Genomic DNA, 26,112 nt, shown 5'->3' with positions numbered 1-26,112 from the left:
CTGTCTTCTCTTTTGTCCTGTAGGGCCAGATAGCTTTCTATACCCCTTTACCTGTATTTCTTATTTCCTAGTGGTAAGAACATTACAGTTGATCCTAACACTTTGAGTTCCAACTTCTTTAGCTCCCTCCCTCTCCACCCCTTCCCTTTGGAAGGCAAGCAATTCAATATAGGCCAAATCTGTGTAGTTTTGCAAATGACTTCCATAATAGTTGTGTTGTATAGGACTAACTATATTTCCCTCCATCCTATCCTGTCCCCCATTACTTCTATTCTCTTTTGATCCTATCCCTCCCCATGAGTGTTGACCTCAAATTGCACTCTCCTCCCCATGCCCTCCCTTCTATCATCCCCCCCACTCTGCTTATCCCCTTATCCTCCACTTTCCTGTATTGTAAGATAGGTTTTCATACCAAAATGAGTAGGCATTTTATTCTTTCCTTTAGTGGAATGTGATGAGAGTAGACTTCATGTTTTTCTCTCACCTCCCCTCTTTATCCCTCCACTAATGAGTCTTTTGCTTGCCTCTTTTATGAGAGATAATTTGCCCCATTCAATTCTCCCTTTCTCCTCCCAATATCTTTCTCTCTCACTGCTTGATTTCATTTTTTTTTTAAGATATGATCCCATCCTCTTCAATTCACTCTGTGTACTCTGTCTCTATGTGTGTGTGCGTGTGTGCATGTGTGTGTGTGTGTGTAATCCCACCCAGTACCCAGATACTGAAATGTTTCAAGAGTTACAAATATTGTCTTTCCATGTAGGAATGTAAACAGTTCAACTTTAATAAGTCCCTTATGACTTCTCTTTGCTGTTCACCTTTTCATGGTTCTCTTCATTCTTGTGTTTGGAAGTCAAATTTTCTTTTCAGCTCTGGTCTTTTCATCAAGAATGCTTGAAAATCCTCTATTTCATTGAAAGACCAATTTTTCCCCTGAAGTATTATACTCAGTTTTGCTGAGTAGGTGATTCTTGGTTTTAGTCCTAGTTCCTTTGACTTCTGGAATATCCTATTCCATGCCCTTCGATCCCTTAATGTAAAAGCTGCTAGATCTTGTGTTATCCTGATTGTATTTCCACAATACTTGAATTGTTTCTTTCTAGCTGCTTGCAATATTTTCTCTTTCACCTGGGAGTTCTGGAATTTGGCCACAATGTTCCTAGGAGTTTCTCTTTTTGGATCTCTTTCATGCGGTGTTCTGTGGATTCCTTGAATATTTATTTTGCCCTCTGGTTCTAGAATCTCAGGGCAGTTTTCCTTGATAATTTCATGAAAGATGATGTCTAGGCTCTCTTTCTGATCATGGCTTTCAGGTAGGCCCATAATTTTTAAATTGTCTCTCCTGGCTCTATTTTCCAGGTCAGTTGTTTTTCCAATGAGATATTTCACATTATCTTCCATTTTTTCATTCTTTTGGTTTTGTTTTGTGATTTCTTGGTTTCTCATAAAGTCATTAGCCTCCATCTGTTCCATTCTAATTTTGAAAGAACTATTTTCTTCAGTGAGCTTTTGAATCTCCTTTTCCATTTGGCTAATTCTGCTTTTGAAAGCATTCTTCTCCTCATTGGCTTTTTGAACCTCTTTTGCCAATTGAGTTAGGCTAGTTTTCAAGGTGTTATTTTCTTCAACATTTTTTTGGGTCTCCTTTAGCAGGGAGCTGATTTGCTGTTCATGCTTTGACTTCATGTCTCTCATTTCTCTTCCCAGCTTTTCCTCCACCTCTCTAACTTGATTTTCAAAATTCTTTTTGAGCTCTTCCATGGCCTGTGCCCATTGAGTGGGCTGGGACACAGAAGCCTTGATTTCTGTGTCTTTGCCTGATGGTAAGCATTGTTCTTCCTCATCAGAAAGGAAGGGAGGAAATGCCTGTTCACCAAGAAAGTAACCTTCTATAGTCTTATTTCTTTTCCCTTTTCTGGGCATTTTCCCAGCCAGTGACTTGACCTCTGAATATTTTCCTCACACCCACCTCACCTCCTGATCCTCCCAGCCAGTGTTTGGGGTCTGAGATTCAAATGCTGCTTCCAGCCTCAGGGCTTTGGGCGGGGGCAGGGCTGCTATTCAATGTGAGATTAAATTCAGATGCTCAAGTGAGGGCAGGGCTGCCTCTCAGGCTCAGTTCCCTCAGGGAGTTTATGCACAGACCTTCAACAATGGATCCAAGCTCCTGCCTGCTTGGGGAGCCCTGGTCTGCCGCTGCCCCTCAGCTTCTGTCTCCCGAGGGGGCCCGAGGCATGGGGGCACCCCACTCCCCCCTCGACCCTCCAAAGGGACTCTCTCACAGACCCCCGTCACCTGTGGGTGGAGGTACTTGTGCGGCCGCTGGAGATCCCGTCCCTGAAGCCCGCTCGGATCTGTTTCTCTCGGTGCCGCGGCGACGGCAGGGCTGTACTCAGCTCCCAGTCCCGGCGCCCAGTCCGCAGCACGAAGGACCTTTTACGAGAGGTTTGCAGGTCTCTCCGGAACAGAAATCTCCCTCGCTCCAATGTTCTGTGGCCTCTGGGTGCAGAATTCGCCGTGAGTTACTTCTTTGTAGTTGTTCTATGGGTTGTGGGTTCGGAGCTATGTGTATGTGCGTCTTTCTACTACGCCATCTTGGCTCCGCCCTCCATTCTAATTTTTAAAGAACAATTTTCTTCAATGAGTTTTTAAACCTCCTTTTCATTGGCTAATTCTGTTCTTTAAAGCATTCTTCTCCTCATTGGCTTTTTGGGCCACTTTTGCCATTTGAGATAGTCTATATTTAAAGATGTTAATTTCTTCAGCATTTTCTAGGTCTCCTTTAGCAAGCTGTTGACTTGCTTTTCATGATTCTCTTGCTCTCATTTCTCTTCCCAATTTTTCCTCCACCTCTCTTATTTGATTTTCAAAATCCTTTTTGAGCTCTTCCATGCCCTGAGACCATTGCATATTTATTTTGGAGGTTTTGGCGCAGAAGCCTTGACTTTTAGGTCTTCCTCTGATGGTATGCATTGTTCCTCCTTATCCAAAAGGATGGGAGAAAATACCTGTTCACCAAGAAAGTAACCTTCTATTGTCTTATTTTCCCCCCTTTATCAGGCATTCTTCCAGCCCATTACTTGACTATTTATTTCTTTGTCAAGGGGAGGATATAGTCTGGGTACCTGTAAGTTCACAGTTTCTCCAGGATGACACAATCAAGAGAGAACAATTTATTCCTCTCCTGGCCTGCGCTCTGGTCTGTGAGTAGGATTCCCTCTCCAGAGCTTCCACCAGCTGCACCATGCTGTCCAGCACTCCTCCTCATCCCAGGGCCACCCCTCGGGGCTGAAATCAATATCAGCTGTTCAATTCCCCCAGGGACTTTAGGCCAGGCCTCCAACAATAGAAGCTACCACTGCCTGGGGTTGGGGCTAGACCACTTCATTCCCTTCTCACCCAAGTGAAAGAACTTTCTTACTGACTTTTGAAGCTGCCTTTAGCGTTTGTGAGTTGAGGAATCTGGCATCTACAACTGCTGCCCAAGGCAACTTGAAGCCCTCTCCAGTCCTTTCTTTGCCTCAGTGCAGCCCATGCTGAGCTGTAGACCTTGTGCAGTAGACCTTTCCTGTCGGCCTTCCAGGCTGCCTTGGGCTGGAAATCTCTTTCACTCTGTTGTTTTGTGGCTTCTGTCCTCTACAATTTATTTAGAGTCATTTTTTACAGATATTTTATGGGCTGTGGAAGGAGAGTTTCTAGAAGCTCATCCTTCTACTCTGCCATCTTGGCTCCCTGAAGAAGAATTTTAAAAGCCAAATTAGAGAAATAGAAGAAAAAATGCCCAATTATTTTAAAAATATGAAAAAAATTCACTGATGAGAACAGTCCCTTAAAAAGGAAAATTGTACAAATGGAAAAAGAAATATGAAAACTACCTGGAGAAAATAACACCTTTAAAGGAACAATTGGACAGATGGAAAAGGAGATGCAAAAGTTAACTGAAGGAAGCAATTTGATAAAAATTTAAATTGGGCAAGTAGAAGCAAATGACACTATGAGACATCAAGAATCAGTCAAAAAGAATCTAAGAAATGAAAAGATAGAAGAAAATGTAAAATATCTAACTGGAAAAACAACTGACCTGGAAAATAGATCCAGGAGAGAAAAATCTAAAAATTATTAGTCTACCAGAAAGCCATGATGAAAATAAGAGCTTGGACAATATCTTCCAAGAAATCATCAAGGAAAACTGCCCACAAGTCCTAGATCCAGAAGGCAAAATAGTCCTCGAAAGAATCCACCATTCACCTCCCAGAAAGAATTCCAAACTAAAAACATCAAGGAATATCGTTGACAAATTCCAGAACTATTAAATGAAGGAGAAAATTATGCAGGCAACCAAAAAGACACCATTCAAATATCAAGGATCTGCAGTGTGGATCTCACAGAACCTTGCAGCTTCTACATTAAAAGATCTAAGGAGTTACAATGCAATATTCCGTAAGGCAAAGGAACTGGGACCACAACCAAGGATCAATTGCCCAGCAAAGTTGAGCATAATATTTCAGGCAAGGAGATGGACATTCAATGAAATAAGGGATTTCCAGACCTTCCTGATGAAAAGGCCAGAGCTCAATAGAAAATTCAATCTTCAAACGCAAGTCTCAAGAGAAGCATAAAAAGGTAAATGGGAAAAAAAAAAACCCAACAACTTGTCATTCAATATGGGCATACTGTTTCCATCCCTACAAGGGAAGATGATACTTGTTAATCATGAGAATTGCATATTTATAATGATATATAAAAATGATATACATAGATAGAGGGAGCAAGTATAAAGTAAATGATGTGAGGATAAAAATGTGATTAAAGGGTGCGAAAGGATTGTAATGAAGTGTGAAAAGGAGGATGCAGAAAATGGTAAATTACATCACAGGAAGAGGCACAAAACTGTACTACAGTAGAGGGAAGGAGGGGAGAGAGGTGAGCATTGTTTGATGTTTACTCTCATCTGATTTGGTTAAAGGACAGAAGAACAAACTCAGTTAAGTATAAAAATCTAACTAGCTCTATAAGCAGTAGGAGGGGAAGGAGGAAAGAAAAGGGAGGGGAGGCTAAAAGGGAGGGAAGAAGTAGTAAGGGTAAAGGGGAGTAAAAAGGGGAGACTGAAAGAAGGAAGGGAAGACTGAGGGAGGCAGTGGTCAAAAATTGAAACTCTATTGTGGAGGGGAAGGGAAAAGGGAAAACTAAAAGCACAAACGGGGGGAAGAGGATGGAGGGAAAGAAACAGATAATAATCATAACTGTGAGCATGAATGGCATGAACTCTCCCATAATATGGAGATGGATAGCAGAATGGACTAAAAGCCATAATCCAATGATATGTTTTGTAAAAGAAGCACATTTGAATCGCGGGGAAACACACAGGGTAAAGGTAAAAGGTTGGAGCAGAATATATTGTGCTTCATCCAGGAATAGCAGGAGTAGCAATCCTCATCTCAAAAAAAGCAAAGCATAAATAGATCTAATCAAAAGAGATTAGGAAGGAAACTGTATCCTGCCAAAAGGCACCACAGACGATGAAGCAATATCATTACTAAACATATGCTCCAAGTGGTGTAGCATGCAGATTCTTAGAGAAGTTAGAGGAGTTACAAGAAGAAATAGAAATAGAAGAAATGGAATAGAAATAGTACTAGTGGGAGACCTCAACTTCCCCCTCTCTAAACTTGATAAATATAACCTCAGAAAAAGAAGAAAGAAGTTAAGGAGGTGAATAAACCTCTGGATAAGGTAGATATGATAGATCTTTGGAGAAAATTGAATGGGGATAGAAAGAAATATACTTTTTCCCCGTGGTACATGGCACATATACCAAAATTGACGATGTACTAGCACATAAAAACCTCGCAGTCCAGTGAAGAAAGGGAGAGATAGTGAATGCATCCTTCTTAGATCATAATGCAATAAAAATTATATGCAATCGAAGGCCATGGAAATATGAACCAAAAATTAGTTAGAAACTAAATGATCTATTCCTAAAGAATGAGTGGGTCGAACAACAAATCATAGAAACAATCAACAACTTCATTCAAGAGAATGACAATAATGAGACAACCTACTAAATCTTATGGGATACTGCAAAAGCAGTTCTTATGGGAAGTTTCATATCTTTGAATGCCTACATGAATAAAACAGAGAAAGAGAAGATCAGTGAATTGGGCATGCAGCTGAAAAAGTTAGAAAAAGAACAAATTGAAAATCCCCAAGTAAATAACAAATTAGAAATACTGAAAACCAAAGGATAGATTAATAAAATTGAAATTAAGAAAATTATTGAATTAATAAATAAAACTAAGCGTTGGTCTTATGAAAAAAACAATATAATTCATAAACCTTTGGTCATTTTGATTAAAAAAAAGAAAGACAACCAAATTACCTATATCAAAAACGAAAAGGGTGAACTCACCTCCAATGAAGAGGTAATTAAAATAATAATTAGAAATTATTTTGCCCTATTGTGTGCCCATAAATTTGACAGTCTAAATGAGATGGATGATTATTTAAAAAATATAAAATGCCTAGATTAACAGAAGAGGAAGTTAAATACTTAACCCCATTTCAGAAAAAGAAATTGAACAAAACATCAATGAGTTCCCTAGGAAAAATATCTCCAGGACTGATTGGATTTACAAGTGAGTTCTAACATTTAAACAGCAATTAATTCCAAGACTATCTGGGAAAACTGGGGAAGGAGGAGTCCTCCCAAATTCTTTTTGTGATACAAATATGGTTCTGGTACCTAAACCAGGAAGAGCCAATACAGAGAAAGAAAATTATAGACCAATTTCTCTAATGGATATAGATGCAAAAATTTTAAATAAGATTTTAGCAAAAAGAATACAGCAACTTATCTTGAGAATAATACATGATGATCAGGTAGGATTTATACCAGGAATGCAGAGCTGGTTCAATATTAGGAAAACTATTAGCATTATTTATCATATAAACAAGAAAACTAACAGAAACCACATGATTATCTCAATAGATGCAGAAAAAGCTTTTGAAAAAATACAACACCCATTCCTGTTGAAAACACTGGAGAGTATAGGAATAAATGGAACTTTCCATAAAATAAGAAGCAGTAGCTACCTAAAACCTTCAGTAAGCACTATATGCAATGGGGATAAGCTAGATTCATTTCCAATAAGATCAAGGGTGGAACAAGGATGTCCATTATCACCACTATTATTCAATATGGTACTAGAAATGTTAGCTATAGCAATGAGAGCAAAAAGAAACTGAAGGAATTATAATAGGCAAAGAAGAAACTAAGTTATCACTCTTTGCAGATGATCTGATGATATACTTAGAGAATCTCAGAGATTCAAGTAAAAAACTACTTGAAATAATAAACAACTTTGGCAAAGTTGCAGGTTACCATATAAACCTGCACCAATATTCTGCATTTCTATATAGTACTAACAATGCCCAGCAGCAAGAGATAGAAAGGGAAATCCCATTTAAAGCTCAGGTAGCCACTATAAAATATTTGTGAGTCTACCTGCCAAAACAAACCGAGGGACTATATGAACACAATTACAAAACACCTTTTGCACAAAATCAGAACTAATAAGTGGGAAAACATCAGTTGCTCATGGGTAGGCCAAACCAATATAATTAAAATGACAATTCTACCTAAATTAATTTACTTATTCAGTGCCATACCAATCAAACTATCAGATAATTATTTTCTAGAGCTAGAAAAAATAATAGCAGAATTCTTCTGGAAGGACAAAAGGTCCAGAATAACAAGGAAACTAATGAAAAGAAATGCTAGGGAAAGTGGCCTAACCATACCAGATCTCAAATTGTATTACAAGGAAGCAATTATCAAAAACACTTGGTACTGGCTAAGAAACAGAGGCATAGACCAGTGCAATAGTTTAGGTACTCAAGAAACAATAGTCAGTGAGTATAGCAGTCTATTAATTGATAAATCAAAGGACCCCAACTTCTGCGATGAGAGCTCACTGTTAGACAAAAATTGCTGGGGACAATGGATAATAGTGTGGCTGAAACTGGGCATAGACCAATGTCTGACGCCATACACAATAATAAAGTCCAAATGGGTACGTGATGTAAGCATAAATATTGATACTATAAACAAATTATTGGAGCAAGGAATGGTTTATTTATCAGATTTATGGAGAATGGAGAAATTTTTGACTTAGCAAGAGATAGAAAATGTAGTGAAAAATGGATAATTTTGATTACATTAAATTGAAAATTTTTTGCACAAACAAACCCAATGCAACCAAGATTAGGAAGGAAGCAGAAAACTGGGAAAGATTTTTTGCATCTAGTGTATGTGATAAAAGGCCTCATTTCTAAAATGTATAGAGAACTGAGTCAAATGTACAAGAATACAAGTCATTCCCCAACTGATACATGGTCAAATGATATGACCAGGCAGTTTTCAGAGGAAGAAATTAAAGCCATCTACAGTCATATCAAAAGTTGCTCTAAATCACCATTGGCTAGAGAGATGCAAATCAAAACAATGCTGGGAAACTATATCACATCTATCAGATTGGCTAACATGACAAAACAATAAGATGATAAATGTTGAAGATCATGTGGGAGAGTCGGAATACTAATTCGTTATTGGTGGAGCTGTGAGCTGATCCAGCCATTCTGGAGAGCAATTTGGAACTATGCCCAAAGGGTCACAAAAATGTGCATACCCTTTGACCCAGCAATATCACTTCTAGGACTGTATCCCCATGAGATCATAAAAATGGGAAAGATTCACACATGTACAAAAATATTTATAGCAACTCTCTTTCTGGTGACCAAAAACTGGAAATCAAAGGGATATCTGTCCATTGGAGAATGGCTGAATAAATTGTGGTATATGAATGTAATGGAATACTATTGTGCTATGAGAAATGATGGATAGGAAGACTTCAGAGAGGCCTGGAAAGACTTATATGAACTGATGCTGAGTGAAAGGAGCAGAACCAGGAGAAATTTGTACACAGCACCAACCACAGTATGCGAGGAATTTTTCTGTTAGACTTAGTCCTTCATTTCAATGCAAGAACTTTAAAAATTCCCAATGGACTCTTGAGGCAAAATGCCTTCCACATCCAGAAAAAGAATTATGGAATTTGATTGTACAATGAAGCAGACCATTTTCTTTTGTATTAAGTTTTGTTTTGTTTTATGGTTTCTGCCATTCATTTTAATTCTTCTATACAACATTGTTGGGATTGGAAGCTCAATTCCGTGTGGACAGTCTCGGGCGGGTAAAGGTGGGAGCTTCTAAATCTTAGAGCTCTCATGAGACCCCCCCCAGGAAACGGCAGGGGATCGAGGTGAACCGAGCTATCTCGAGTAATTCCGCCTCTTCCCGTGAGAAACGTGATGGGAGAGAGATCTCCCCGCCCTCGAGATTGTCCCGGATCTGGGCACACCTAGTTACCTAACAGCACGGTATTCAGATGCAAACTATGCGGCTGAAGGTTAAGTAGGATTGAGGAAGCCTGAAAGCTCTCTTAGCACGTGAGGAGCCAAGAGGACAGTAGGCTCCGCTTCTCTTCTCTCTCCCCTCCCCCTCTCTCCCCGCTTGTACTTCTACTTCCAATCCCTTAAGATCTTAGCCTCCTTAGGAAATCTCCCCCTCTTCCTCCTAAGGAAGACCCCCCTGCACTTGTAACCGAGACCCTGAAATAAAGCTCAACCCTTGTTCGACTCTGGAACGTCCTTTCTCTCATATGAGCATCCGGTTTTGGCCAACCGAAGACCTCGGAGGTGAGGTAAGAAGACTCGGGTAGCCCACACAGGCCTCTAGGCCTGGCACAACATGACTAAGGTGAACATGTATTTAACAGGATTGTATGGGTAGAACCTATATAAAATTGTATGAGTCTCAGGGAGGGAGTGGCAAGGGAGGGGAGAAGGATGGGGAGAGAGGGGGAAACATCTAAGATATATGCAAGTGATTATAGAACACTGAAAACAAAATAATTTAATTTAAAAAAAAAGGAATATTGTAGCCAAATTCCAGAGTTCCCAGGTCAAGGAGAAAATATTGCAAGCAGGCAGAAAGAAACAATTCAAGTATTTTGGAAATACAATCAAGATAACAGAAGATATAGCAGCTTCCACATTAAGGGATCACAGGGCTTGGAACATGGTTTTCCAGAAGTCAAAAGAACCAGGGCTAAAACCAAGAATCACCTGCATAGCAAAACTGAATATAATACTTCAAAGGAAAAAAATGATAATTCAATGAAATAGAGGACTTTCAAGCATTGTTGACAAAAAAGATCACAGAGTGGAATAGAAAATCTGACTTTCAAACACAAGAATCAAGAGAAGCATGAAAAGGTAAACAGGAGCGAGAAATCCTAAGGAACTTATTAAAGTTGAACTGTTTACATTCCTACAAGGAAAGATAATATTTGTAACTCTTTAGATTTCTCTCAGTATTTGGGTAGTTGAAGGGATTATACGCCTATAGAGAGAAGGCACAGTGTGAGTTGAATAGCAAGGGATGATATCTATAAAAATAAGTCATTAGCTACCCTTTGTCCAATTCTAATCTTTAAGAGTTATTTTCATCTGTCTCCAGTTGGTTGACTTTCTTTGCATAATTTTTTAAAATTTTCTTTCATTCGTCTTATTTTTTCCGTTTTTCTTGAACCCTTTTTTACTTTTAAAGTTTCTGTAAACTTTTCCAAGAACTTTTTTTTGAGTTTGTGACCATTTTACATTTTTCTTTGAAGCTTTAGACATGGCTGTTTTGACTTCATCTTCTTCTGAGTTTGAAACTTGATCTTCTCTATCACTCTAGTAGCTATCTATGGTAAGGTTCTTTCTCTTTTGCTTGTTCAGTTTTTTTTTTTTTAAGTGACCTACTTCTTGGCTGTTAAGTTTATGTTAAAGTTGGGCTGTAGTTCCAAGGTGTGGAGGATTATGTCTCAGGTTTCAGGTTTTTTGTGCTTGTAGTTTTCTGATCTATCTGGGGGACCTGATGTAGTGCCACAGGTACTTTTCTCCACTCCTGAGCTGCAGCAGGCCACTCAGCAATTCAGTCATTGCAAACACTCATCTCCCTGTGGTCCTTCCAGCAGGAGCAAGCATCAGGTCCCCTTCTGCACTGTAATCAAAACCAGGGACTTCACTCTCCCTTGAGTGACCATAGCCATCAGGGACCCTGACTTTCTGAGTCCACACTCACCTGTTTCTCCTTGCTTGTAACCACAGCCTGGTACCTTGTCCAGTCAGGGCACATGTGCCCTCTGTTCAGTGCCAGTGAAGGGCTCTGCAGTCTTCTCCTGATCATTCACCTGAAACCCACACCCACATTGTCCATGGGGTAAGTTTCTGAAGTTGAGGTTGCCACCAGACACAACTGCTCCTGGGACTTTTTTGTTGAGTCAGAGGTATCTACCTGAAGTCCAGTCAGTCAGTCCAGACCACCACCCTAGGAGGATAGATCTTTCCTAACGTGCACAGTTAGACTGGTCAACTGTTTTACCCTGACTTTTAATTTTAATTATTTCTGCCTCTCTAAAGTTCACTTTGAGGCACGATTTTAAATTATTCGTGGGGAGAATTTGGGAGAGCCAGGTAGTTGCCTACCCTATTTTGCCATTTTCTCAGGATCCTCTCACATGAATAAATTTTGAGGAAGACATAGACTGGTAAATAATCAAACTGGTGAACCAGGTAAGTTATAATACAATAAAGCTAGTCCTTAGAAATTCTTCTTAAGATATAAGGATGAAAATATTGACTAGGAAGAAAATAACTCTTCTCACATTTACTTCCTACTTTTGACAACCCTACTATTTCTCTCTTTGCTAATCATGAAACATATTTTAGTATTTTGGTGACTTAGAAGTTCTTCTTTTTAAAAATTTTGGAAGATTTTTTTTTTTGTCTTGGTGGCTAATGTTTGTCAGATACAAACTCTGGGATTGTTTAAATCTATAGTCTATCATTTCTCCCTTGCTGATAGCTTATTTCTATATTCAGAGCAGAGCAAGACCTATTTTATGTTCTCTGTGATATCAACATTGGGAATTCTGATGCTTGACACTTTCCTGGTCTACATGAAAATTTCTTTTTAGTAGCAATTTATTATAATATATTAACAGTTCACTTATTCTTGTTAAATCTAACTTTTTAGCTTCTTTTTCTTGCTAGAAGAAATTTAAATTCATTATATGAATGTATATGTGTTTTGCTAACTGTCTGATTAAAGATCACAAAGAAACTTTGATTTTGCATCTCAGATTAGCAGATGGTGGACAGATGGTTTAAATTAATATTAATTTTTTTAAAACATAACTTAAATTGTTTATACTGTAGATTCAAAGTTGGAAAGCCAGCTAACATCTTCAGGGTTATTAACACTCTAAAATCTACTTGCAAAAAGAAGCCAATGAAAACCCTGCAACTCCAAAGGGAAATTGATCAAACCTCAGTAAGAAAGATAGTGGGCAAAACAAAATTCTTTAATGCGAAATCATTTAAAATAGGATTGAGAAAAAAAAAGTCTAGGATCCTTAGAATCCAGTCTTTAAGATTTTATCCAACAAACTTTTGGTGGAGAAGGCAAGGAGTGGGTAGCAGACTATTGAAATTCAGATAGAACAGACGATGTGCTAGATTTAGATTCTGGGTTCAAATCCTTCCTCTGACACACTCTAGCTATGTGACTATGGACAAGTAACAACTCTTTAAGCTTCATACAACTCTTTAAAAGTATAAGTTTATTAATTATAAGATTCAGACAAATGCATATTTTGAAAACAATTCATTATTAAGTGGTTACTAAATATATATATATATATGTATATATATGTTTTAATTTATCTGATTGTTTTTTTTAAATGTAGATTTAAAAAATTGACTTCTTATTTTTTTTTCCTCCAAAAATGATGAGGATGTAGAAAAGGAAGGAAAGATATGTGTTACAGAATAATTCAGAAACTGAGTAGCTAGAAGCATAGGATTTTAGAGTTGAAAGAAATTTTAAAAGTTACATTATATATCCATCTAATCTCTCTCCACTGATATCAGTATTCTCACTAACCATTCCTGTCAAGTAATCACCTAGCCTTGTTTACTTCCACTGAGAAGGAACTCATCTCATTTAGGAATGGTTAATTATATACAGAACTGACTAATTATGATCTAATCAATATTTTAAAAATAGCGAATATTCTCCAAGAAGTATATTATAAGAATTGAACTTCATTCATATATTATCTGGTGTTTGAATTGCATTTGTAACAAGTACACATTGGCCCCATTTGTTCAGAGCCAGAACTGCTATATCTTCTCATCAGTGAGGAGCCAAGATTGCAGAACAGAGAGAACAATCGAGCAGAACTCTCCCAACATTCCCCTCTGAACAACTTGAAAATAACTCCCTAAATAAAAATTTGTAGTGGCCAAACCAACAAAAGGTCAGAGTGAAATATTCTTCCAACCTAAGACAACTAAGGAGGTCAGCAATACCAGGGTGGGTTCCACATGGAGCACATTCAGCAGCAGAACCAGTGGTTACTCACTTAAATTCTGTAAAAAGCAAAATAGAACAAATGGAGAAGACACCAAAAAATGAAGAAAATAATTCCTTAAAAAGCAAAATTGGTTAAATAGAAAAAAGATACAAAAGTTTACTGAAGAAAATAATTTTTTCAGACTTAAAATTAGACAAGTGGAAGCTAATGACTTCATGAGATATCAAGAAACTATCAAACAAAGTCAAAAGAATGGAAAATAGAAGAAAATTTGAATCATCTCATCAGAAAAACAACTAACCTGGAAAATAGATTGAGGAGAGATACTTTGAGAATTATTGGACTACTTGAAAGCCATGATAACAAAAAAGAGCCTAGACATCATATTTTAAGAAATTATCAAGGAAAACTTCCCCAATATCTTAGATGCAGAGGGTAAAATAGGTATTGCAAGAATCCACCAGTCCTAAAAGAGATCCCATAATGAAAACTCCCAGGAATATTATAGCCAAATTCCAGAACTCCCATGTCAAAGAGAAAATATTTCAAGCACCCAGAAAGAAACTATTCAAATACCATGGATCCCAAATCAGAATCAAACAAGGTTTAGTAGCTTCCATGTTAAAGGAGCAAAGGACTTGGAATATGGTATTCCAGAAGGCAAAGTTACTATGATTAGAATCAAGAATAGTCTATCCAGAAAAACTGAGTACAATCGGTTAAGAGAATAGTGGATATTTAATGAAATAGAGGATTTCCAAGCATTCCTAATGAAAAGACCGGAGCTAAGAAGAGTCAAGAGAAGCATAACATGGTAATGAAAGAGTAACCATAAAGGACATGATAAAGTTAAACTGTTTATATTCCTTTATCAAAAATGTTGAAAGCACCTCTAGGAACTTTATCATTATTAGGACAGTTAGAATGAGACTATAAAGGCTGAGAGTACACATGTGAGTTGATTATGTTGGGATGATCTAAAAAAAATGAGTGAGAAAGAGGGATTCACTTCAAAAAGGAGGAAAGAAGAGGTAGAATGGAGAAATTTTTCTCGCATGAAAGAGGCATGCAAGGAAGAGCTTCTATAGTGGAGGGGAAAGCCAGGGGGCTGGTGACTAGCACTTGAATCTCATTAGAACTGGAATTGGTTCAAAGAGGGAAGGATATGTTTAACACTTAGTTAGATATAGAAATCTATCTTACCCAAGAGGGAAATAGGGAGGGAAAGGGATACAAGATTTGGGGGAGGGGTGACAAAGGGGAGGGCAGATTAAGGAAGGCAGTGTTCAGAAGCAAAACAGACTTTTGAGAAAAGACAGGATAAAAAGAGAGAAGGAGAAACAGAGAAAAATAGGCCTCTTTTTCCAATGAGAAACATCAAGTGATCCCAAGCAAAAAGAGTTCTTAGAAGAACATAAAAAAGGAGTTCAAATAAGAGAGACTGAGGAAAAATTAGAAAAAAAAAAAGAGCAATCCAAGAAAATCAAGAAAATTATGGAAAGAAAATCAAGTAACTTGAAACAGAAAATCAAAAACCTAAGGAAGAAAATAATTCCTTGAACACCAGAATTGGGCAAAGGGAAGCTAATGACATTCTAAGACAGAACAAAATCATAGGGCAAAATCAAAAGAATGAAAAAATAGAAGAGAAAATAAAATATCTCATCAGAAAAACAACTGACCTGGAGAACAGATTGAGGAGAAATAATATAAGAATAGTCAGACTACCCAAAAATTACGATAAAAAAAAAGAATTTTAATACAGTATTACAAGAAACTATCAGGAAAAATTGTCCTGAAGTTCTACAACAAGAAGACAAAGTAGAAATAGAAAAAAAAAATCACTAATCACCACCTGAAAGAGATCCCAGGATAAAAACATAGGGAGTAGCATAGCCAAGTTTCAAAGCTCCTGGGTTAAGGAGAGACTATTGAAACCAACAAGAAAAAAGTAATATAAATGTCATGGAACTAAAACAAGGATTATATAAGACCTAGCAGCTACTATGTTGAAGGACCATAGGTCTTTAACACTATATTTCATACTGCGAAAGTGATAGGGTTATGACTAAGGGTAACAAATCAGAAATGACATTGCTAGAAGGGATGAAGGAAAAGAGGCACACTAACAAATTAGTGGAATTGAGAACTGGTCCCGTCATTCTGGAGAACAATAGGGAACCATGCCCAAGAGGCTCTCAAACTATGTATACTCTTTAACCCAGTAGTATCACTACTAGGTCTGTAGCACAAAGATAACAAAGGGAAAGGGAAAGGACCTATGTGTACATAAATATTGATAGACATTCTGTGTTGTGGTGGCAAAGAATTGGAAATTTAGGGGATGTTCATGAGTTGGGGAGTGGATGAACAAGGGGTAGCGTATAATGATGATGGAGTACTACTGTACTATAAGAACTAATGGGAGGGGTAGTTTTAGAAAAAAACATGGCAAACCTTATAGAAGCTGAAGCAAAATGAAATAAGAAGAACAGGGAGATCATTGTGCATAGTAACAGCACTGTTGTGATGATGATCAAAATAAGACTTATCTGCTCTGCAGTAATGCAAGACAATTTCAATGGACTTAGGATTTTTTAAAAATGGTATTCACCTCCAGAGAGAGACTTGATGAACTGAGTGCAAATTGAAGAGTAATTTTCTTGTTATTATTTTCTTCCTTCTTTCCTTTTTTCTTTCTTTCTCTTTGCTATATTGCTAGTATGGAAATATGTTTTGCTTGATTTCACATGTATAATGGATATCAATTTGCTTACCTTCATAGTGACTATGAATGGGATGGGAGAGAATTTGGAATTCAATTTTAAAAGGAATGTTAAAATAAATGAATAATAATGGTTTTTTTAAAAAAAAGAACTCCTACATGAGCACCCAGATTTTTATTGTCCTGGTAAAATATCTCTGGATAAGAAAATGTCTGAATAGCTCCCATTATTGAATAATACCTATTCACTAATAGTTATTCACAACCAAAAAGTACCTTGAGAATTTATTTCACATGAAGAAACAACACACCTTGATGAAATGGACTTCATAATGGGAATCAGGAAACCTGTGTTCTAGTTTTTACTGGATATGTGACCATGGACAGTTCCTCTAAACTCAATTAAAGACTTAAGTTTCCTTAATTCTAAAATGAAGAAATTATAGTAAATATCTTAAATCTCATCCAACTTACTATGGTTCTTTTATGTAGATTGTTGTCAGAATCCTATCATTAGCAGAGAGGGGAAAATAGAGTGTTCTTTACTAAAAATAAATAAATAAACCCTATTTTGTCTTTCGAATCGTTTCAGCTGAAGTTAAATATTTTAACTACATGTCCTCATCTTAGTCAGTTGTTCAACAGAATAGACAGTGGTACAGTGGAGACATGAGTTCAAATGTGGCCTCAGACACTTAGAAGCTGTGTGACCCTGGGCAAGTCATTTAACTTCTTTTTTCTAAGTTTCCACCACATTAGAATGGCAATAAATGACACCTACCCACTAGGGTTGTTGTGAGGATAAAATGAGATAATAGTTGTGTTTTGCAAACCTCAACGTGCTATAGAAATTCAAGCTGCTATTATCAAAATGTTTGTGTTTTTCAGCCAGACCTATGATTTCACTGGAACAAAGAGCTCCTTGTAATAGCACAAATGTGAAATTGTTCTGCAGTTTATAGTTTAAGGGAATTGCCTGGGACATTTAGAAATTGGGTGATTTACTCAGGATCATACAGTCAGTGTATGTTAGAGGCAAAATTTGAATCAAGGTATTCCTGTGTCTGAGGTCTGCTAGATAACTTTTCACACTTCACCATATTTTTTTCCCAGCAATTTAAAAAAAGAAATAAAGAGAAGTTTAAGGGGAAAGGACTAGTCATAGAGGAAAAAATGAACAACATTATTCCACATATCATTTTTTTTTTAAGTTATGATCAAATTGTTATACTAAACCATTCTTTCTTTTTCTATTTTGTTGTAGGATATTTTCCTCTATTTTGCTTATAGGATAGTTTCCTTTTAATTTTTAAAGAAAACTTTGAAATTTATTGTTAAGAAATGCATGTTTTCATTTTTATGATACTGAATTCTTTCTGGTTTCAAGAAAAATTAAGCTAAAATTTCTAGTTTCCTTTAATATAGCTCTGTTGCTACCTTCAAGGATTCTTATTAAATTATCTATTTCTTTTAGGAAATTACTGTACTTTTATACTGGATCCATTTCAATACCCACTGGTGTTAAAAAACCACAAACAATTTAAATTTGCCAAGTTTTCAAATGAATTTGCAAATAAAATTTTCTTGCTACCAACTGAGATACCAAACATGATGCAAACAATGAAAGAATCCTACAAATTTCTACAAAGCAAATATTTAGACTTGTATAGTGATAATCTAATGCAGAATCTAAAGCAAATCATGAAAGAGCAACTTTTACAAGCCAAAAATTGGGAAACAAATCACTTGCACAAGTTTTGTACATCAATAATATTTGACGCCACATATTTAATCTTATATGGGAAGGATCCTGGCAGAAATTCAACTGAAGTTATCAGTGAATTAAGAGAGGATTTTGTCAAGTTTGATGGCGAACTCTTCACCTTTTTGTCACCTTTACCAACCTTGTCACGAAGAGCTGCTAAGAATATTCGGAAAAAGTTGATACAAAATTTGTCACCAGAGCGCATCTCCAAAATGCAAGAAGTATCAGAAATTATTAGAGGCAGAACAATTCTTCTTGACAAATGTACAGGGCTTCAGGATCATGAAAAAGGAGGTAAGAAACTTGTGAGTGATTGCATGTCAAAATAAAATAATTTACTGTAGACCTTTGAAATTAAAAGACAAAATGGCGACCTTGAAATTTTTTATGCTCTTTCTAATTGGCTAATGATAAAATGTTTCACTCTGAAACAACCGTCTATGATAATTGATTTTTTTTTTTTTTTGCTGAGGTGGTAAAACAAGATACTTAACGGTGATAATGAGAAAGATTATAACTGAGCTGCATTTACTCCCTTTACCCTTTCCTTTCCCTTCCCCCTTAACCCCCCCACCCAACATTACATTTTAAACTATTCTCATTAAGCAGAAAATTAGACTTCAGAAGCCTATTGGTCCTCATTAGCATTCACTGATCCTTGGCTGGGTCTGTGTCCTAACATCTTTTAATTAGCACACTGCAAATCTAATCAGTGTAATAAACGCTATTAATCTTCCTTTTCACTTATTTTCTCCCAGCACATCATCTTGCCTTTCTGTGGGCCTCTGTGGCAAACACGATTCCAGTTGCATTCTGGACAGTGTATTACCTTCTGCAGCACCCAGAAGCTGTTGCAGTGTTGCGTGATGAAATTGACCATTTGCTACAGTCAACAGGTCAAAAGAAAGAACCTGATTTTAACATCCTGTTCACCAGAGAACAATTGGACAGCTTGGTCTACCTAGGTAATTTATATTTATCTGTTATGAAGAGAAAAGGGTACCTCTCTCCAAACTCTGTTTATCACTCATTTCTGTTTACTGAGAGGTGGAGGACACAGCTGCTTAATTGACATAATAACACCCATTTACATCAATTATGAATTATGTAGTTTATAGCTGTAGATACTCTCGTTGCATGTAAACATTAAGGCTTAGGTAATTAACTATGCAAGGTATGCAAAAAAGCTAAATTGGAGCTTTGCAATTATTTGAGAAAAGTTTATGCCTATTAAGTTGTTTGATTCTGAGCATCTGGTAGAGTGTTAATGCATTCCAAACAGCATTAAACTTTATTGACAAGAAAGGTATTTTTTTTTCATTTACAAAGAAAGTATTTTAGAAGAGCAACTTGTATACAAAATACAATTCTTATTCCATAACATATTATTTTTACTTTTAGTCTTAAAGTTATATTTTCTCTGCAGTTTAGAATTTGTAATTCTTAAGGAATTATCATAAAAATATTATCCAACGGAACTTCATGATGTGCAGAAATGCAATGCAATTGAGTATTAATATTAAAAGCATAAATTGATTGAAGAGATGTGTGTGGCTATTTGAAGTTAAAGCTTAAGTTGCTAATGATTAGATGTTGCTTCCATCCCTTCATAGACTTATTTTAAAGAGGTATGAACCTTTCACCTTAATTCTTTTCTGAAACAAAAAAAGGCATACCTGTTTACTGGATGTTGAAAAAGTGGATAGTTAAAATTAAAGACACCTCAGAGAGCTTTGAGTCCAGTCCATCTACCCCTTCTTAGGAACCTTTTCATAGCATTCCTAATAAATGTTAATCCAACTGCTACTTGAATACCTCTTGGAATGAGAACTCCATTTATTTGGAAGTGTTTTTTTTCCCCTTATATACAGTAGGGACAACTATTTTATAAATATACTTCTGCTCATTAACTAATTTCCAATATATGAAAAGAAGAGAAAACGGCTGTCTTCCATGTTTTCCCTACTGAAATTGTCTGGTTGAGTAGTATCTTCTAGAATAAAATATTCCCACTTTCTTTTGTCATATGTGTTAGAATAAAACTTGAACAAATCGTCATTAAAATTGAGATTGTTTCAATAACAATAACACAAAGGAAAAAGCAGAAATGTTGGAGCCAATTTAGTAGTCCTTTTTAGAGACTGAGGTCAAGTCATGTGTTTTCCTATTCCCAAAACTAAGAAAATGAAATGATGTACTTACTGTCTGTGATTCTTTGCTATCCTATGAATGACATAGACCAAGTAATTTAACCTCATTAAATACATTTCATGAGCCTCCTTTTTCTATTTTCAGAACATGATAATATTTATAATACTTCACATTCATTCAACAGATATTATAGATTGAGTGCCTACAGCATAGGAGGCTTAGAGAGAGATATAAAGATGCATTTTTAAAAAAAGGTTCCTGCCTCAAGTAGGGGGAAAAAGACATATACTCAACTATGCTTAAATGATATAATAATACTCATGTACATCAATTATGAATTATACATATATATGTATATATATATGGTCTTACATGACTAGTACCTTAGGGAATTAAAGTGACTATCTGAAGAGATCAGAAAGGCTTTATCTGATTAATTTAGCAAAGTTTTAGTAAGTGTCTACTGTTCAGGGCACTATATTAGGTACTGGAAATAAGCAGAAACATAGTAATTCCTACATCTCAAGGTTCTATATATGTTGAATAAGGATAGTTGAGAGAAGAGAACATTAACAGCTGGGAAAATCATGGAAAGCTTCATGGAAAGGGTGGCACCAAAACTGAGCCTTGAGAGATGAAAGAAGATGAGGGTTCTTGCAAGCATTACTTCTGTGAATGTGCAAAAACAGGGAATGTCTGGTCATCCTGTTTGCCAAGAGTGTAGTGTCTGAAGGGGAGTAATATGAAATAAATAAAGCCGGGAAAATAGAAGGGAGTGGAAGAGAGAGAGGGAGAGAGTTTGGTTTGTACATAGTAATTTTCTTATTTTCTGTTCCATGAGATTGTGAGTTCCTTGAGAGGAGCCATTTTTGGCCTTTCTTTTTATCTCTCCTTGCTTAACATAGTGCCTGGCACATGGTAGGTGCTTAATAAAGGATTGCTGACTTGCCTTGGTATGCAAATTGTTAAGGACCTTGTAGTTCAGACTAATGAACTTTTAATTTTATCCTATAAGCAATGTGGAGTCAATGAAGGTTTTCAAACCCATGTCTGTGGAAAATTCTTTTGGCTTCTCTTTAAAGGATGGATTGGAGTGAGGAAAGAATAAAAACAACTATTCTGTTAGTCCAGGCAAGAAATAATGATATCTGAAGCAGGGGGATGGCTGTAAGTGAAAGATGTGAGAGTTCTTGTGGAGGTAGAGCCACCAAGACTTGAAGGCCATTCAGATTCAGGGTTGGATGAGAGAGATGGGGTAGAAAGAAAAAAGTTAAGTATGACTTCAAGTTTACAAATTTGAGTGACTGGGGAGATAGCACAAGAATTCCTTCAGCAGCAGCAAGGAAGTTTGGAAAAGGGCAGTTTTAGAGGGGCAAACACATTCTGATTTGAACATACTGAATTTGAGAAGCTATGGAACATTTAGAAGGAAATATCTCGCAATTGAGGTGATGGTATAGTTGGAGCTTATGAGAAAGAGGTTATTGTTTGTCGTTCAGTCATGTCTGACTATTTGTGACCCCATTTGAGGTATTCTTGACTAAGATACTGGAATGGTTTGGCATTTCCTTTTCCAGATCATTTTACAGATGAGGAAACTTAGGAAAACAGTGTTAAATGACTTGTCATGGGTCACACAGTTAATAAATGTCAGAAGCTGGATTTGAACTCAGGTCTTCCTGATTCCAGGTCCAGTTCTTTATCCACTACTCCTACCCAGCTATCCAAGAGAGACATTAGGGCTGCACATATACATTTGGGAATCATCTGCATAGAAATGCTGATTGAACCTATGGAAATTAAGGACATCTTCAGGATAGCAAAGGGAGAGAGAGAGAAGAAGGGGCTCAAAAGAAAACTTTAGTTAATAACCATGCCAACAAGGTGAATTATGGTCTAGCAAAAGAGTCAAGGGCCAGGAAAGAACAATGTCATGTGAAGCCAAGGGAGAAGAAAATGCTCTGTCAAAAGCTGCAGATAGGTTAATGAGAGTGAGAATTGAGAAAAGACTACTGAATTTAATGACTAATTTAGCTTTGGTGAAAGTGGTTTCAGTTGAAATGTGGGTTTGAAAACCAAGTAGCAAGGAATTAGTAAGTGGGGTGGTGAGGAAGTTGGGGTAGCAAGTCTTAAGTCTCTTTGCTAATACCATTTGAAAGAGAAAAGATAGGGGATGACAATTTGAGGGGATGGGCAGCTTCTTAAGGGTGTTATGAAGGGAGAAGCATCTAAACTGGACTTTAAAGGATAAGGAGAATTCTTACAAGTAGATTGGAGGGTAGAATATTCCAGAGAATGTTAGCAAATCAATGAAGACAGAAAAAAATATTTATGTATTTAAATAGTTCAGTTTGGCCAGAGTATGCAGAAGAGTAATAGGAGATAAGACTAGAAAAATAGGTTTTATCCAAATTGTTAAGGTCTTTGAATGCCAAATTAAGACATATGAGCTTTATTTGATAGGTAGTGGAGAATCATTGAAGAATTTTTAATAGGGAACTGATATGACAGAACTCATCTTTGGGAAGATTAATTTAACTATGTTATATAAAAGGTATGAGCAGTAACATGTCATATTATACAGAAAGCTGACTTTGAAGTTGGAAAGAGTTGGCTTGCGTGACCATGACTGTGTGACCATGGGCAACACACTTCATCTCTCAATGCCTCAGTCAACTCAAAGACTTTAAATTACAGAGCAGATGCCTCTCTTTATTAATAGAGGGAGTTTCCTCATCAATGAAACCATAAGTATGACCCAGGAAAAGGGAAAAATAAGATGGACTGGAGGGGAAAATGACTGGAGACTTAGAGACCAGTAAGAAAGCTATTGAAATAGGCCAATTAACAGTTAGTGAGGTCCTGAATTTGGATGATAATGAAAAGAATGGAATCAAGACATATAGGATAAATGGGATCAAAAGAATCTGGCAGTTAATTGGGTGCAAAGGAGAAATCACTGATGATTTGAAGGTTTGAGCATGGATTAACTGGGAGAATAATACTATCATTAATAGAAATAAATTTTTTAAAAAATAAACATATGGGGGAGTCAAGTTGGAAAGATTATAAAGTATTTGAGGGATTTAACAGATAGTAATGTCTAGTGGGTAGCTGAAGAAGTCAAATTTGGAAGCGTAGATTCGGCAAGTCTTTCACTTGGAGATGGGAATTTAAGCCATGGGAGTGGATGCAATAATCAAGGAAGACTGTTGAGGGAAGAAAGGGCAAAGAGAAGAGAATAAACATATATTAAATGCTGGTTTTGGGCTTGTTATTGTGCTAAGCACTTTCAAGACAGTATCTCATTTGATCCTCACAACAAGTTTGTGAGGTAGGTGCCATTAAGTCCCCTTTTTACAGCTGACCAATCTGAGACAGAAAGATGTTAGGGGACTTGCACAGTAAGTGTCTGAGGTCAAATCTGAACTTAGTTCTTCCAACACTCTTCTGCTGAGCCACCTAGCTCCCTTTCCTCTGTTGAAAGATAGAGAAGAAAAAGATCAAAGACAAAGACTTGAGCAATGTCTCCTCTTAAGAGTTAGAAGGAGCAAGAGAAGCCAGGGAATGAAACAGAGTAATGAAGAAGATTAGAAGAAAAGCATGCTTATAGCCATAAATTAGGCTTCTTATTACTGGTCAGTACTATTTGGCAGATTTAGGGGCAAAGTCAGGACCAAAGGCATGAAGATATCTGTCTCTAGAAATTTGCCCCTTGGTTCATGACTTAAGATCATGGAAGTGGTAATGGGAAGGAAGTTTATATTTGTTACCAGCAGTAGTTCAGAAGATGAATGGTGTTTTCCCCCCTATATTTTGCACTATAGTACCAGAGAAAGGTTTATTTCATTTTTGGAGGGAAATACGTACAGATGTACAACATACAGACATATACACTCTATACGTGTACATCTACTATTTTATATATGTGTGTGTATACATGTATGTACACACATGTACAACATAGTATATATGTATGTGTGTATGTATGTATGTATATATATGCATATTGATATATACTTTTCAGAAATCATTTGAGGACATCAAGCTCAAGGTCCAGTTCAAGTACTATCTTTTATAAGAAGCCTTTCTTGATTCTTTCCGTTGTTATGTGGGGCAACTAGGTGGTGCAGTGGATAGAGCACCAGTGCAGGAGTCAGGAGGACCTGAGTTCAAATCACACCCCAGACATTTGACACTCACTAGCTGTGTGACCTTGGGCAAGTCACTTATCCCCAGTTACCTCAACCTGGGTCTTCTCTAGTCATCCTGATGAATATCTGGTCACTGGATCCAGATGACTCTGGAGGAGAAGTGAGGCTGGTGACCTGCACAGCTCTCCCTCACTCAAAACAAAGTCAAGTGCAAGTCATGTCATCATTTCTCTGATGGCATGGTCTTCTTCAGTAACAAAGGACAAACACACACACAAAACCATTGTTACGTTGCCCCTTCACCTGAAATTGCTTTGTATTTATTCTGAACATTTTTTAATTGAATTATCTAAGTAGATGTTGTTTCTTTCCAACAGGATATAAGTTCCTTGAGACAGGAAGCATTGTTTGGTGGTTGTCATACAGGCGCTTAATAAATACTTGCTCAATTGAATTGAATCAAATTTGTATCACTGGAGCCTAATACAGTGTCTATATCCCTAACTAAGGCATAAAGTAAGGCCTTGTTTAATTGAACTGATTGGAATATATCAAGCCTTGGGTCTTTATCTCCACCTTCAGAAGCATTGAAGTTTTCCTTGTGAAAAGATTTTCCATCACTATAGAGGTGTGAGTTTATCACAGTACAGATCATTCATATATGTGTATATATATATATATATATATATATATATATATGTGTGTGGTTTTTCATATATATATATATATTAGTGGTTTTAGGACTCACATGGACAGCATACCAGTTGGCATCCTACAGTCATTTCATATTAATCAAAGTTCACTGTATATTCTGAATCTTTAAAACATGTATAATTAATTCAGTATAGAGATGATGAGAATTGTAACGCTTTCCAAAATGCTGTTAGACAACACATTGTAGAAACATTGATCTTTGAACTTCTAAAAGAGTAGTAAGACCTGACCCCCAAGTGTTTATTACAACTTACATGAATGTTCAGATCAATCTGTGATCTCCTTGGCTCTGGCATTCGCTGTAGCAGCCTGGCTATCTCATGCCACTCTCCTCTGTATCTTGCTAAAATTTTACCATGGGGGATCTACCTAACCTGCCCAGAGATCTTTCTTTCTTTTTCTGGACATTTAGAGGGTACCCACTGAAGCATTCTGCTGTTCATCTGTCATTCCTTGTTCTTACCACATGACCAATCCATATTCTGTTCCTAATTCCTTGATGGCATCTTTTGCTGTTTTTCCTAAGAGTTCCTATTTGAGTATATGCTTCATTCTCCTCACATCCACCCTACTCTTTTCTATTGCTCATGTGTAACACTCATTTCTAGTTATTTAGAAGCACCTTTATCCTTGTGTCACTCTCATACATCAACATCAGCAGAAAGTAAGTATTGAAAAGATGAGCTGTTATTTTCATGGGAAGCTTGAGGTCATTAAGAGAGCTTACAATTTTTTGAAAGCAATCTTACCTGGTCTCCTCCTTTTCAACTCTTGTCCTAAGTCAATATCCATTCGTATTGTCTGTCATACACACACACACACACACACACACACACACACGTGCACACATACACTCACACACATACACACTATTAATTGGACAAGATCTTTAGGGTATCCATCTAAGTGCTTGTTAATAATATCTAGCATTTAGGGAGCACTTTGAGGTCGGTAAAGCACTTTATGCTTTATCTCATTTTATTGTCCAAACAACCCTGGGAGAAATTATCCTCATTTTACAGAAAAGGAAAATGAGGCAGATAGAGGTCAAGTCACTTGTCTAAGGCTTACACAGTTTGTAAAGGTGTGAGGCTAGATTTGAGCTCAGTTCTTACTGAA

At 36.9% G+C, this 26,112-nt stretch overlaps 1 protein-coding gene across 3 annotated transcripts in view; it reads left to right on the top strand.

The window, feature by feature from the left end:
- Nucleotides 1-26,112, top strand: part of CYP7B1 (cytochrome P450 family 7 subfamily B member 1) — a 303,286-nt gene that overhangs the window by 250,367 nt on the left and 26,807 nt on the right. For all 3 annotated transcript variants that reach the window (XM_072604685.1, XM_072604686.1, XM_072604687.1), the window contains 2 exons: nt 17,684-18,268; nt 18,733-18,939. In XM_072604685.1, coding sequence (XP_072460786.1) covers nt 17,684-18,268; nt 18,733-18,939 — 792 coding nt within the window. The remainder of the gene's footprint in view (nt 1-17,683; nt 18,269-18,732; nt 18,940-26,112) is intronic.

This window comes from Notamacropus eugenii, chromosome 4 (genome assembly GCF_028372415.1).
Source record: "Notamacropus eugenii isolate mMacEug1 chromosome 4, mMacEug1.pri_v2, whole genome shotgun sequence".
NCBI classification, from domain to species: Eukaryota; Metazoa; Chordata; class Mammalia; order Diprotodontia; family Macropodidae; genus Notamacropus; species Notamacropus eugenii.
The sequence above is the reverse complement of the archived record's forward strand: the minus strand, read 5'-3'. Positions and strand labels throughout refer to the sequence as shown.